The sequence below is a fragment of the Lepisosteus oculatus genome, chromosome 3, assembly GCF_040954835.1.
Source record: "Lepisosteus oculatus isolate fLepOcu1 chromosome 3, fLepOcu1.hap2, whole genome shotgun sequence".
In the NCBI taxonomy this organism is placed as follows: domain Eukaryota; kingdom Metazoa; phylum Chordata; class Actinopteri; order Semionotiformes; family Lepisosteidae; genus Lepisosteus; species Lepisosteus oculatus.
The window spans coordinates 66918434-66932459 of record NC_090698.1 but is presented as its reverse complement, the minus strand read 5'-3'; the positions used below and the strand labels follow the sequence as shown (position 1 = coordinate 66932459).

Genomic DNA, 14026 nt, shown 5'->3' with positions numbered 1-14026 from the left:
GTGTGTCCTGTGATGCGCTGGTGTCCTGCCCAGGAATTACCCTGCCTTGCCCCGTTGCTTGCTGGGATGGGCTCTGCCTCCCCTTTAACCCTGTATTGGATGGATGGAAACATGTTTCTTATGTTCGATTTTAAGATTTTGAAGGTCCAATCAATATCTGAAAGATTCTGAATCTTAGAAAGAGCCACGGTAGCTCAGAGGGCAAGGCTGTCTGGCTCCTGCCCAGAACGTCCCGGGTTCAATCCCAGGTAGGGGGCAAGCGATGTAGCCTTCTGGGGGTAATAGGCAGACCGGAGCGAGATGCTGACCACATCACCTCCACCTCCTGTGTCAGATGGTGGAGAAAAATGGTGGCCCTTGCCCCCAGTTCCCCAATGGGCCTTTATGGCCTGAAAGGGGACCTACCTTCCTACCTTAATCTTAGTGTCACAAGTCAAGAAATAAACTCATGGTTATAAAACAAAACAATCACAGCTTTACCCTCAAAAACAAAGCTAAATCTAAATTGAATGCAACCTTTAAAACCTTAGCCATTTTGTCGCTCAGCCCTTCTGTAGTACACAATTTGATCTTTAAAATTAATTTGCTGGAAAAAATACTCATCACAACTGATTTATTCAATTTAGATTTTTCCATGCACTAACAGTTCCTGCAGAATAGTTCCAGTAACCAAGGTTTTGCTCTTCATCTTAAACACAGAGTGAAAGGGTATTGAAAATTCAAATGGAAACAAATGCTAATAAATGATTCTGTACAAGCTCCAGCAGGGAGGTTCTCCTGCTCACACAAAGCACAAAATGGTTTAGCTCCAGGAAACGTTAAAGGTTTATTGCACAAGTATAGTCCAACTCCTAATCTGACATTTGGTGATCTGAGCCTTCTTACTTTACCAAAGAGCAGGTAACAGAACCTTCTCATCCATGGAACTCACTAATCAAATACATTAATAATAATTATAATGTCCAGGACAAATATAATTTCTGGACACTCCACTCAAGGCGCTTTACAGGTAATGGGGACTCCCCTCCACCACCACCAATGTGCATCCCCACCTGGATGATGCGACGGCAGCCATAGTGCACCAGTACACTCCCCACACATCAGCTATCAGTAGGGAGGAGAGCAGAGTAATGTAGCCAATTCATAGATGGCGATTATTAGGAGGCCATGATTGGTAAGGGCCAATGGGAAATTTTACACCCCTACTCTTTTCAGGAAACGCCCTGGGATTTTTAATGACCAAAGAGAGTCAGGACCTCTGTTTTATGTCTCATCCGAAGGACAGCGCCTGTTTACAGTATAGTGTCCCCATCACTACACTGGGGCATTAGGACCCACATGGACCTCAGGGTGAGCGCCCCCTGCTGGTCCCACTAACACCTCTTCCAGGAGCAACCTTCGTTTTTCCCAGGAGGTCTCCCATCCAGGTACTGACCAGGCTCACACCTGCTGAGCTTCAGTGGGCTGCCAGTTGTGAGTTGCAGGGTGATATGGCTGCTGGCTTACACAAAAACTACTGATATTCTTAAAATTCTTATTCTAAGCAGAACCCTGCTTACTGTTCCGCACTGAGTTATATTATGCATGTTATCATACAGGGCTTGGGTTCTTTTTTGAAAAAGCACTTATAAGACATCTCATTTGCCCTGCTTCTAATGAAAATAAATGCTTTCACATGTCTGCCTCATTTCTTCCAAGATTCCTTGTTCAATACCGATGAGACTGAGTGAAAAAGCAGACTCTCTTACACGTCAAGTGCTGATATGTTACACATTTAATAAAGGCTTGAATCTGCTTTCCACATTTTTAACACATAATAGCAACACCTCTCTATGCTCACGCTATCACACTACATCCCTGACATGCTGGAACTCATGGGCAATTAGCTTCATTCATGTAGGAGCTACAGGGAACCCAGCTTGGCCCCAGGCAGAACAGCATGTGACTCTTTCCACAGTCACTGGCCTGGTAACCACAGAGAAACTAGTGTACGACAGCAGCTCCGCTGACACCCATCGTTCAGGAATGCTGCGGCTCCACACGAGCTGTGCACCTCACACACCAACATCCCCCCTGACAGAAGAAAATCAATGGAAAGTGCAAACAGTTGTCTTACACACCTTAACCTCGGTCTTGCCGTCTGTGGAGCTTCTGAACAATGTCAATAAAGTCATTGTAATGCATGTGAAAAGCAGAAAGAAAACTAACTTCTGCTGAGATACAGAAAAAGAAAATATTGAAAAAACCTCGAGTGCAATATTTGCAGGACTTCTTGTTCTACATTTTCAGCTGACAGCATAGAAAGAAAATAATCTCTTTGGGATTTAATCAGCAGTATTTCGGCATCTCAGGCTTCATCTAAAGATTAACCATCAACAGATACAGCTCCCTTTTGTAAATGTTTCCGAGGATACTCACAACCTATGAACACTGAGACCAGACAGCAAGAATCAGCACAGATCTCTGTACTGCTGGGGGGTATGAGCTCTGTGCATGGAGATCCTAATTAAAAGCATGTAAGATATGCTATTTAAAAATGGCTACAAACAAAAAATTAAACATATGAAAGTCAGCGCAGTGCACATTCATCTATCCATCTTTTAACTGTTTTATCCAGTTCAGGGTCAGGTGGGAGCTGGAGCCTATCCCAGCAAGCAATGGGCACAAGGTAGAGTACACCCTGGACAGGGTGCCAGTCTATGACAGGGCACACAGACACAATTAACCTACCAGTCTGTCTTTGGACTGTGGTAGGAAACCCACACGAACAGGGAGAGAACATACAAACTCCACAGAGACAGCACCCTAGGACCAGAATTTAACTCAATCACTTGGTTCAATTCCCAAACCCAACTGGTGGCTAATCACCGTACCACTGTTCTGCACCAGTATATTGTACATTCACTGAATTTACAGTGCGGAACAAATTATTGAACACAGTGCGCCAGTACACTTACCACACACCAGCTATCAGTGAGGAGGAGAATTCATCCTCCTCACTGATAGCTGGTGAAGAAGCCAGTTCATAGATAAGAATTTTTAGGAGGCCATGATTGGTAAAGACCAGGGGGAAATTAGGTTTGGACACCGGGTTCCACCTCTAGTCTTTTCGAGAAACTGGGTTTTTTCATGATCACAGAGAGTCAGGACCTCCGTTTTACATCTCTTATAAAAGGATGGTTCCTTTTTACAGCATATTGTCCCCGTCGCTATAGAGGGGCATTAGGACCCACACAGCGGAGTGAGCGCCCCCTACTGGCCCCACTAACACCTCTTCCAGCAGAACCTTAGCTTTCCCAGGAGCTGCTGAGCTTCATTGGGTCACCAGCTGGGAGTAGCAGGGTTCTATATCTGCTGGCTGTTTTATATCCAAAAGAAGCCACAATTCATAATTAAAGAAATTAAAAGTGATGAACTCCCTGTTCTCCCTCAAATTGAAGGAATGTCAAAACCCAGTTTATTCCTTGAACCCAAGGCTTCTTCTTTCATTCTCATGGCTTTTGTTTAGTGCTGAAAAATAATTGAAGTACTTTGTTGAACACAATGTCCCTGCATAACTCGGGTTTAATGAGAATGTACTGTACTCCTGTTGAAATGAAAGAAGTTCATGTGGTTTATGGGTTGCAGCTCATTGAAAACTCACTTCAGGGCAGCAAATATTTAACTGCGTCACCACTTTCTGTACTGGTTTGGTCTGTATTCATCAACTATACCAACTCAAAGGACAGACTCCATGATAAGGTACAGTAGTACTCACGCTGATCCCTGCTGACAGGTTGGTGGTGGTGCTTTCTGAGATGGACCACACTGTTCTGAAAGAAAATGCCTAAGATGTAATTAAATGTCTAATGGCTGGTTTCCACAACCATTACAGAATGGACACTTCCAATAAACATTTGAAATGAAATATTTTCCTTTGTTTTAAATGTCTCAATATAATATTTTTAGGCAATTTTTAAATACTTTTGCAAGGCAAACTTAGAAATAATGAATCTGAGCCATTAAAAGCCAAAAATATTTATACATCTCTTATTTTGTAAAACCAAGCCAAAAACAGCACAATTCTTAACTGTAGTTAATGACTTCAAACTTTTCAGGATTCTTTGATACAAGGTTTGCTCACCACCAGGTGTAATAAAATGGAACGAGTAAAGGTTAATTCCTAAAGGTTTGGCCTGTTGAGTTTCTTCAGGTGCAAGCATACTGAAACAGCTTTCTCCTTTCTCCCTTTCAGTGTGGAAATAACCTTTACTTTTTCCTGTGCAGACAATGCACACCGACACATGATATAAATGACACATAAAACATGCATATAGTTGCATCTCAAGAGAGCATGTTGGTTTCTAGTAAGAAGACGGTGGCAAACATGGGCTTAAAATAGTGTAGAAAAAAAAGCTTAGGATGTTAACTTACTCTGTCCCACAAAACCAGAATTAACATGCTGAGATTCCTGGAAGCACAAAAAAAAACAAGTAAAAGATATTTCAGGCATTGTACTTGGAATGAATTTTTCTTTTAAAAAACAACTCCCTTGTTTAAGCTACAGAAAGATAAATGTTACAACACCTATTCTCTTTCAAAGCCTAATGGAAAACTGACATTGCTTGGCTTACTGTACAATGACAAAGCACCTGCAAACCACCTTCCACCTATTATACTATGCCTTGCTCATAAATTAATGATATAGTATTTTGGGATTTCCTTAAATGGAGAAAGGCAACATTAGTATTAAGTTATATACTGTATATGTGGGTACAGGAAATACTGTACAACACTGGAAAGCAAAACCACCTGTACTTTCTTTCTCACTTTGAGGTAGAGTCTGGATTCTAAATTCCTGTTCATTTGCAATCAGGTAGCAGTTCCATTTTACGTAGAGCGAACACATTTCTGCGAGCTATGCTCGCTGCAGGTCCGCCTTGCAGATTCAGTGCTCAGACTTCCCTCACGCTCATTACACCTCACCGATCTGCAGGCCTGCGGCAGCTACAGAGAAGGCTCTTTGCACATCCCAGAACAGGCTCACTCATATGTCAAGCTGCTTGGAAACCTACTGTATATGAACCGCATTTAACAAAGGCCAACTCTTAAGGCTGAAAAATTTTGTCCTGAATTTCCCTTAAATGTTAAATGTTCTCCAAAGACCCATTTTTAAATACTGAAGCAGAATTTAAGATGCTGATTGGGTCTGAACCATTCTTTCCTTGTAGGTGGAATTTGAACATTGAATTAAGTCTTACAGAACCCAAATGTATCTCCAGTTACATGGATCAGTTAATGGTACAACACTAATGAACGAACACAGACAAACAAGGGGGGAGTATCAATCTTCAGGTTAACGAGGAAAAGATATCACCTGCTTTACTGCATTGTAGATTTTTCAATCCAACCTATCAATCCAAGCTGTACTGCATTTTTTGGATCATTTCCCAACAAGTTTGGAATTCCTGATATTACTGCCCTCTACTGAACCCAGCAAGAAAGAAACACTCCCCACCTTTCCAGGGAAGGGGAATTTCGATGGCTCCGATGTACTCGGTGTGTGAATGGCTGTCAAAGGAGGAGGCCACGAATGGGTCATTTCCTGTAAAAGCAGCAGCCAATGAAAAAAGGAAGCATTACGAGCCAAAAGACTCCACAGAGACGCGACAACATCCATTTTACACTCTGGAGTTGAGGGGTTATAAAAAGTTTATTTGCTATATGGCACAGGACTCCAGAGTGATCAAGAGAGACCAAAATGGCACTTCTGCAGTGAGAAAGGTGTATTCTCCTCACAAGAAGCCAACGACAGGACCTGAATTGAGCTTGTTTAGACATACTACACAGTGCTCTCTGAAAGTATTCAGACAGCAACTTTACATCTGGGAAAGCTCCACAAACCTGGTGCTTTCACATTACTGATTCCTATGTACTATTTGCAAAGGAAGCCTATAGCTTCTGCACTGCTATTGACATTAACTGTCTCCTGACATTTTTAAATAAATTGCAAGTTGGGATAGGAGTACTGTAGCTCCCAGGGCTGTTTCTTTGGCCTTCCTCAACATACATTTTGACACTGTGTTCAGCTGATCAGGCTATGATGATTGGGAGGAGAAAAAAAACACCCAGCAAGAGAGGAAAAGGAATTTTTCTAATACTTCCATATTTTTGGGTGCTGATCAATGATCATTCTCATCATTTAATATGCAATTTTCACCCGATTGCAGAATTGGAGTCGGCCAGTAACTCCTTTAAAAAGCAATCCAAAATAAGCAGCTTGAACACAAACTGATTTGTGTGACACTAGAAGATGCAGAGTTTGCAGTGATGAATGTTTTATTTCCAAAGGTATACATCTGAATAACTGGAGGTTACTTGTGTTTAAATCATAAAAAAGCGAGCCTTACAAAGACCTATCTCATTCTTAACTTGTGTTAACAGAAAGAAAACAAAAGCCTGAAGGAAAAATTACTCACCCTTAGAATTTCTTCCACACAATGGGCCTCATTTGACAAAGTCTGTAGGAAACAAAATGTAGAAAAAACTAAATTTAGAAAGAGAAGGAAGCAAATTGAGAAAAGGTGACAGAAACTGCCAACATCGAACTGAACAGTAAAATTAAATAAGCCCTACACACAAAAAAAACATGTCATTCTTACCTGGCACTCCACTATTTCTAGAAAAACACATGCAAGATTTAGTCAGTTTTAAATATGGATTTTCCTTGACTTTTCAGTTCTGATTTAGTGCTCTAGACATGTAGTCTTCCATCAGAGCTTGTTCCTTGAGAAAGATTTTTTGGTTGAAAGGTTGAAATTTGAACACCGCCAACAGCAGAATTCATTACACTGCTAAAAAGACAGGAGTACCATCTGAGCCGGGTCTCAAAACAAGGGTCATACCGAACCTGCAGCTTCTGTTGAAACAAGAGTCTTCTCTTTCCCGTTTAGAAATTTACTCTTTGTGTCACAAGTTCATAATAGTGCTGGAAGCCCTTTTATTGAATAAAAAGGTTGGGGAAATGACAACATGGTCCTTAATCCTACCCGGGCTTCTTGGCATGCCGAAGAGAAACGAGCAGTGCTCAGTGCTAGGCTCTCACCACGCACAACAATGGAGAGCAAATCAAATCACTGCACTCAGCATAAAATACAGACCTCGAAGCACAACAACTGAATCGGAAAAATTAATTATTCTTCAATGAGTATTTAACTGCAAGGAAGCCTTAAACATATGGAAACTTTAGGCTCCATACAAATCAATGCATGGCACAGATCTGGACAGTCAAAAAGCAGGAGTGCCCTTTTAAGGTATAAAATAAAACAGCTGCCCTCTTGCTGTACCTGGGTTACTGAGGACATTTTTCCATTCATTTTTAATTTATTATACTTAAAAAAAAAAAACTTAAATTTAGATGTCAAGTTTCATTTTTTTTTTCTTAGGGTTTCTTCATAGTTCCAAGGATTGAGATCTCTGGGGGTGGGGACAAGAAAAAAGTATCTATACATTTAGGTTGATCTTTCATTTAAATACAATTCCAGCATCTACAGGAGGTCTGTTATATCACATCGGACACAAGAGGTCAATTCTGCCAAACATCTAGCAAGCAGCATTACAAGGAAAAGTTCAGTCTGGTTCCGTTTCATTCAACAAGGGGACACTGGATTTTAGCTTCTGCCAGTAAGGAGATTCCTCTACTCTCTCCAAATCCTCAGTTCTCAGTCCCCTTTCATCTGAAATATATGACATGTTCCGAATGAGACAGAGCTTGTCATGGAGGCCTAAATCCCCAGGCAATGAAATCCGTGTGGGTGTTGAACAGAAACGTAGCATTTGGGAGACATCTGTTCCGTGTTAAAAATAGTACCCCAGAGCACATCTCCACTCTAAATAAGTAAATCGACTTGGAAGGATCCAATGCACAAAAGAGTGACTTTGCAACACATACCGCAAATAACTAAGCTTTAAGCAGCTGCAATTACTTTCTACCATTTTTTATATTAAAAAAATGACACGGGCGCATCATTCCATTCTTGGCCTTCAATTTCACATGCATGAACGTCAAACCCGTGGAATAAACTGTGTGGAGAAGTCTTGAATGAGCCCCTCATGCACTGCACTGCAAATTAAGCACTGCAGAATTTTAGAAGTTACTACCTTTCTAGGCAACAGGAAGAAAATGGCACTTGTGTTGAGATTTGCTATTCAGCCGCTGCTGCACACAGTTCTTCTAGGGGTAGGTTTTAAAGAGACTCCCAGCAGTGTCCGAGCCTTGTGCAGTATGAAATTGCTTTACATGCAATTTTGAATATCTCCTCCACTGACAGCCCAGCAGACAGGCTGCCATCCTGCTCATTTGGTAGCTAAGCACCTTAAAATCTGGCCCAGCAACTTCCTGAGTCTCGGCCACCTGACTGCGGACCAGCCTTTACCAGACTCCGAAAGACTGATTCCTATTCAGTCTTAAATTAATTTTCAGTTTTGATCCCATACCATTGTCCTTGTTTTGTTTTCGGAGTTTAGACCTTGGGGTCAACCCAAAAGACCCCTTAAAATATGACCTACTGTACCCGGATCCTCTCTGTCCTCCTCGTTCTAAACTAAACAGATATTTAGGTCCTTAAAATTGTCTGCATATGACAATCCATGAGAGGAGGAATCAATCTTGTTGCTATTCCTTCAAGTCCTTCCAAGTCTATATTCGGTGGCTGGGTGACCAAAACTGAACACACTCTTCTAAAGGATATCGGAGGGATTCTTTTTTTTAATTGCTTCCCCATGTTGTCTTGCTGGAGTCACAGAAACGCTAAGATCCCATCGCGTGTGGTTGCCTACAGCTCGAAACCACCACTGTAGTGGGGATAGCTCATGTCCCTACTTCCTGCATGGATCACTTCGCACTTCTCAACGCTAAATTTCATTGTAATATTTCAATCCATAATCTTAAACCCTTCTGTAATCCCAGTGTCCCTTGGGTCCCAGTATCTGTGTCACTCTGTGCTGTACTCCTGCTTATTTAACAGCCTTGATAAATAATAACAGAATCTAAACGATGGATATAGATCAGGAAGAACGACAGGCTACGGATCCCTGCAGTACACCATAGCTCCTATCAGTCTAATTAGGGGCTATGCTCCTTGAGATGACATGCCTTTTCACATCTGTTCATCAGTTTTCAATCCAAGTGCCTGCATTACTCCGGACTCCTACAGCTATTAATGCGAAATAAATGAATTAACCATTAATGAAGACCCTATCAAACATCTTCTGGAAATTAAATTGATCATGGTGTATGCTTCAGAGAAGCCCATCCAATCCACAGATATAATCATTACTATATGGATCCTTTTAATTATTATAAAAGGATAATAAGCCCGTTAGATATAAACCCATTAGAGCTCTGCTCTAGTCCCTGGTGCTCGTTCAAAGAATTCAATAAATGTAAAATAAGACACTTTTGTAAATAACATGCTGGCTCTCTTAAAGATTAATTTTGTAACTCTTCTTCTAGCTTAGCGCCAAGGACTGTTTCCTCGGTTTTGTCAGTAATAAAAAAAAACCTGATTTGTCTATTTTTCACTGGTTCAGTTCCCCTCGCCTCCTTTTTAACAAACTGCCAATTTCAGAAACATCTCATCTCTAGTGACGGTTGAAATATCCGAGTGAAAAGGACAACATCCCTCTTTTGATTCAGTAAAACTGGGAAAATACAATCAGATCCTAATGATTTATGATGCTTATGATGCAATAGTTCCTATAATACCTCATTATCTGTTATGCTACAATTATTTAAAATTCTTGGAACTCGTTCTATAACCTGGGCCATATTATGGCCACCATTTTCCTTCATTCCCCTGCGTGGAAGACAAGACCCTTGTTATTTCATTTCAATTTTCTAGTATAAATACCAGAGTAAACAACTGGTATTTACTTTACCTTTAACTGTTCTTTCACAGTATGAAGACGTTTTTCATCACGTTTAGCCTCCACTCCTATACTATTTTCCAACTCATGACAATTTTAAGATTTTCTTTCAGTTGTGCCTATAGCTCAGATCAGCCTTTTCCTTTTTTTTTCTCCAGTCTTTGGCCCCTTCATGCAATCTGTGCTTCTGTGATTTGTTTTTTTGTTTCCTAATTTCTCCCCTAAACCATTTAGGCCACATTTTCCTGTACTTGGGACATGGAGGGATGAATTCATTTTGAGCTTTTAATAGGTTTTTGTTGCTTCTGTTTGCTCTGCATCTACCTGTACCCTGTTCACCGTTCGTGAGCTCTGGTCCATTCTTCAGTCTGTTTCCCTAAAATTATGAACCCTAGCTTTAGTCTGAAACTTTAGAGCCCTTTCCAGTGAGCATCAAAAGTTACCATATTACAGTCACATTCCCCCTGTAGCTCTGTAGCATTCACTCTCTCTGGCTTGTTAATATGAGTATCTCCTGTAGTAACTCGGCTAAGAAGCAACATCTTCAACCACATAAAAAACATGTAATTCTAAACATGGATAAATTCCAACACAATATTCCAATTTACATGTGGTAAGTGAAAATCCCCCATGAACACTATGTTGTCTTTGGTGTCAAGACCCAGTAATAAGCGAAGTTCACTCCTAGTACAACAGTCATACCAGTTTTTTTGGTAGCAAATAAGATTGTGCATGCACACTGAACTTACAGTAATTTTGAAGCAATTAGATGCAGACAATAGGAAAGGGGGGTTTATCAGAATCAGCAAATTATCATTTAACTACATCTGTTAGCATGTTATTATAAAGGTGTAGGGTAAATGAGAAAAATAATGTCAGTTTGCAATTCTAATAGATATAACTGAATTATCATGTAGCACTTCATACAACACAAACATAACTAATATCAGACACACATTTAAACACTCACCCACCATTAAAGTCAATCAATATGAAGTAGCGCAAGAGCTACGCATTTTCCGAACCAAACAAGCATAACGGAGAAAAATGTGACCATGTAAAGCATTCAACACTGAAACTGAAATTCACTTACCTAACCTTGACTTCTACCTTTCCCATTTTCACTAAGGTCTACATATAACATGGCTAACAGCTGTTTGAAAGATCAACACCCCCTGCACAACGTAATCGATTCTAATTACAAACATCTCACAATTGCATATAATTCTAAGCGCGTGAAATATACAAACATTTTTTAAACAGCCTGATACAGGACAGTTTTGCTTTAGCAGCACTGAAGGTCTCCCCGTAGGAAAGGCACGTTCACCCAATGACTACTTTCACTCTGCCAAGAAAAGATCATGGATATCCACACGACATTCCATTTCCAAGCATTCCGATTCTAAAAAAAGATTTTTAAGTTTTAGGTTCTTTTACAACTTGTCACAATAAATCGGAACAGGAAAATAAGTATTCACATATGCTTTTAAATTCTGTCTCTATATTGTGGGTGAAAGGGCCACTTAAGAAAAGGTGCTGTAGCAAGCTTGGCCTGAACAGCTGCTGGCTAACACTGAAAAGCCTGCTGCTTACAAAAAAACTACACAACTGCATCTCCTCTGGGCAGAGCGCGGGCAAGAACTACTTAATTAGGCCTAGTTATTTCCTCCATGGCTAAAGGTGAAAATACACATCTGAAGTCGGACGGGTTGGCTTAAAAGGCATCTGGAAACACTCGGGCAGCAAATGAAGTTTATAGTGCTTAAACCCTGAAATCGCTACTATTTAATTACCACCCTGCTGGTCACCGACTCTGCAACTTCCATTTCTCCTTAATGCCTCAGTTGTGTCAAACCTCAACCTCAAACTGGTGTAGAGCTCACAAAAATATGTGGACGATTTACTGTACCGCCCTCTCGGAGTTTTGCAACCTTGAGGCTCCGATGACACAGAAACCTTGTTCCCTGCGATTAGCAGTACAGTGTAATCGGAGCTTATCTTTTCATTCCTTATAGTATACACAGCCATTAGATTTTACATAACCAATGGAAGCATATGGGGAGTCGCAATTATTGGGTCACCTGAACTATCTTTGAGCTCGTCAACGGATCATCCAACAGAGGACAAAGTAGGCCATCATTTTACTGCAGATGTTTCTCATGAAATTGTCCGACCCAGTTAGGTAAAACGTACCCCAGACTTAGGACCACACGTGTTCAGTAGACGCATATAAACCTTAAATCAGATAAGAAAACCAATTCCTAAATTTATGATGACAATCTGGAGAATACCCATGCAAACAGCAAGGTACTTTTACTAGACAAACCTCAGCCTCTCCATGCAGAAGGTCACTAAACACAAAACTGAAGGAGTTTTGTGTTTAGTGAAGCATCAATGATCCTAATCATACACCGTACAAGGAAACAAGACAGTCAAACATAACGGAACTTTCAAAGACGCCAGGTGCACCTTACAAGTGATTAAGAGCACAAAAGGTAGAGGATAAATGTCAAACCAGTGACTACTGAAGTGCCAGGAAACGTCAAAGTCGCAGGTTCAAATGCCATGACCCAAGCATCATCTCTTTGCAGACTGCACCCAGCTGATCACGGCTGTGCTGCAGCAGTACCTGGCAAAGGGAGATCGCCTGCGTTAGCCAAGCCCTGTCAGTCCTCATCAATGCCATAAGGTCAACTTCTTTTGTACGTGAAGGCTCACAGAGAGCGTCTCATTTCCTCTCCAGCACGGAGCCAGCAGGCTGCAGTCAGTCCAGGGTATAACAGGCTTGGCTGCCAGCCCTTGGCAGAGTGCAGGGTTGCTTAGCAATAGCCACCTATCCATTTGGCTTTTCTTTCTCCGAGATTATTTCCATCGAGAATGACAACTTTTTAGTAGTGAAGCTGCTAGAGCCGGGATAGAAGCAGTACAGCAAAGCGGCCGGCCTGCCATCATGGCGCCGTAAGGAAATGCAGTATTTAAGTGGTGGCTGAACGCTGACATTTGTCTAATTTCTGCTGTGCCCAACTGCCTGCCAAGGCGTTAATGAAATACACCACTCACTCCAGGCAAGCAAAGCCTTAGAAACCGTGCAAGGGGGAAACTAGGTGTCGAACGCTACCTTTTCTTAACTCTATGCCTTCAGGCATTCAGAAATCTTGATCAAACTGAGCAGCATCAGCAATATCACTCAAAGGGGAGGGTATTTGTAAAGATCAACCTTTGTCTCATCTCAACGGTGCTCACATCAGCCTTCTGCATGCACTCTGTAAGAGAAGCATGACATGTTTCACTTGCAGCTCCTCACGTGTGCCTTTTTGTAGGTTTGGAGGTTCTTGAAAATTCACCTGCAATTAAATTCACTGTCAATGAAAAGTTGAGCAGAAATGAGATGGCAGGCAAGGATAAGGTCTCAATAGCCATCGTACTGCATCAGCGTCTTGTTAGGCAGTTTAACAAACTGATAATTGGAGAGCATTGATCTTTCACTATTTAAGCAAAGAGGTTTTGTCTGTCCGTCATCAAAAAAGCAATCCAGCATTTACTGGATCCTATCTCCTTTATAGTTATGTATATACATATCCTTCGTGTCATCAAGACGCTGTGAAACTAGTGGGATGCAGAACTGTAATTTTGTATTTCCCGTGATTTCTTTACCATGTTTTAATTACAAAGCACTGCCCTATAAAAGTGGACCGCTGTAACAAACGGATATCTCAGCTGAAGCAAAGCAAAATGAGACAGGAACAACACAACACCTGTATTGAGTGACTTGACTCACCCGTTAACATTGTTGCCATGGGCTGGAAATATCGTGGGGAAAATGGGTTGGGGATTCGCGCTCGAGAGCGATTCAACTAACAAAAATGGACAACTCTGTTGGACAGCCCCTAATTAACCAGTCTGCACTCAGCTGAAACGTGTTCAAAAACGAATCTACGTTCACACTGTAGTTACTGTACAGGAGCTGAGCATTCTCAACGTGAAAGAGCGTGCAACAGAAATATCTCCACTCTAATGCTGTGAAGACTGCCTCACACAATGAGCGTATAACAGGGCACAAACAGTACAGCTAATTGGCTCCATCTCAGCCTTGCTGTTACTTCACGTTTGTTTCCTCCGG

At 41.3% G+C, this 14026-nt stretch overlaps 1 protein-coding gene across 2 annotated transcripts in view; it reads right to left on the bottom strand.

Moving 5' to 3' along the window:
• aff1 (AF4/FMR2 family, member 1) overlaps positions 1-14026 on the bottom strand; it is a 68775-nt gene that overhangs the window by 21226 nt on the left and 33523 nt on the right. For both annotated transcript variants that reach the window (XM_069187396.1, XM_069187397.1), the window contains exons 4-7: positions 6459-6500; positions 5498-5584; positions 4414-4450; positions 3758-3812 (exon numbers count right to left, since the gene is read on the bottom strand). In XM_069187396.1, the coding sequence (XP_069043497.1) occupies positions 3758-3812; positions 4414-4450; positions 5498-5584; positions 6459-6500 (221 nt within the window). The remainder of the gene's footprint in view (positions 1-3757; positions 3813-4413; positions 4451-5497; positions 5585-6458; positions 6501-14026) is intronic.